The sequence below is a fragment of the Aplysia californica genome, unplaced genomic scaffold (assembly GCF_000002075.1).
Source record: "Aplysia californica isolate F4 #8 unplaced genomic scaffold, AplCal3.0 scaffold00084, whole genome shotgun sequence".
Classification (NCBI taxonomy): Eukaryota; Metazoa; Mollusca; class Gastropoda; order Aplysiida; family Aplysiidae; genus Aplysia; species Aplysia californica.
Window position 1 is genome coordinate 1,106,695 of NW_004797354.1, and position 1,326 is coordinate 1,108,020.

At 38.6% G+C, this 1,326-nt stretch overlaps 1 protein-coding gene across 1 annotated transcript in view; it reads right to left on the reverse strand.

Annotated features, from left to right (window-relative positions):
• LOC101855241 overlaps window positions 1-1,326 on the reverse strand; it is a gene marked incomplete at its 5' end in the record, with an annotated part of 17,942 nt that overhangs the window by 4,111 nt on the left and 12,505 nt on the right. Inside the window, 1 exon segment of the mRNA XM_013080396.1 lies at window positions 251-343. Coding sequence (XP_012935850.1) covers window positions 251-343 — 93 coding nt within the window.

The window sequence follows — 1,326 nt, forward strand, 5'->3', positions numbered from 1 at the left end:
CCCCCCCTCTCTCTCCCTCCCTCTCCTTTTCGCTTTCCTCTCCCTTTCTCTGTCATTCTCAATAGACCACTCCCTCATTTTTCTTCAAACCCACTCTCCTATTTACTGATTCGAAAACAGTAATCAATAAAAGTTGAGTTGTAAACACATCTTTTGAATGACAAATTATAGGCCTACATTTTAGTTCTGTATAAAATAGATTAGATTGAAACCAGCATTGTCCCTGTTGACCAACACACGTTTCACGTACATTGTATAGGAAGAAAAACTCCTTCTCCGTGATGAGGTGGTTGTTGATTTGTTGAAGAGCCTCCTCTACCTCCTCCAGGTTCATCTCAAAGTCCTGGGGAAGTGGGCGTGATAAAAAGTCTGAGATTGATTGATTGAGTAGGTGTTTTACGGCACTATCGACTCAATTTTGGTCATGTAAGTGACAAAAACTCTGAAAGGGGAGAGTGAAAAGAGAAAAGAGAGAGACAGACAGACAGAGATTATGGCTACTCTCAGTTACAAAACAAATTTGATAACAAATATCATGATAATAATCATCAAGTGCCAGATCTGCGACGGACATCAGCGATTATGGTTCTCCATTCATTCCTTTGCTCTTATGCCCTAAGAAAAGCTACAGTATCCCATTATTTCCTCGTCACCTATCTGTTGGACTTCCCAAAACAATTATTATAATATTATAATATAAATATAGCATTTCATTGTAACCGCAAAATCCCGTTCAGCAGCAAGTTCTACACTATACGCTTTACCCTCATAAACCTTACAGCATTCTGAAACAATCTCAATTATCTTCCCGGGAAATATGCAGAATAAGGAGAAATGTAGTAATAAGAAGATATAATAATGTAATTATAAATATTTTACGCCCCCTTCAGCACAATGTGGATTATATAACAATAGCATGCTTCGGTCCGCTTCAGCCCATTTAAGAATCAAACTTGATATCTTCTACGTGCGACGCCGAAGAAACCAACCACTAAACCACAGGCGCCGGTGAATAACACACAGATAAAAGTGCATGTAGTAGAAACAGCAGACCAATTAATGGAAACTTTTGTTTTTGGGCTCAATACATTATTTTCTTTTCTGCCCATTTAAAACTATTCTTGAGTGGATTTTACAGAAACACGTTGGTTAAAGCCACAGGAAATGTGAATCAGCGGTGTGTAAGGACACCCCAGCTTTGGAGGTCACTAAACTTTGGCAATGCATTAGTTTTGGTCGAGTTTTTCAAAAACAAAAAGTGAACTTTTATAAAAAATTTAAAAAATGAGAAAGGGGAACGTGCGCGCGCGCGAGAGAGAGAGAGAG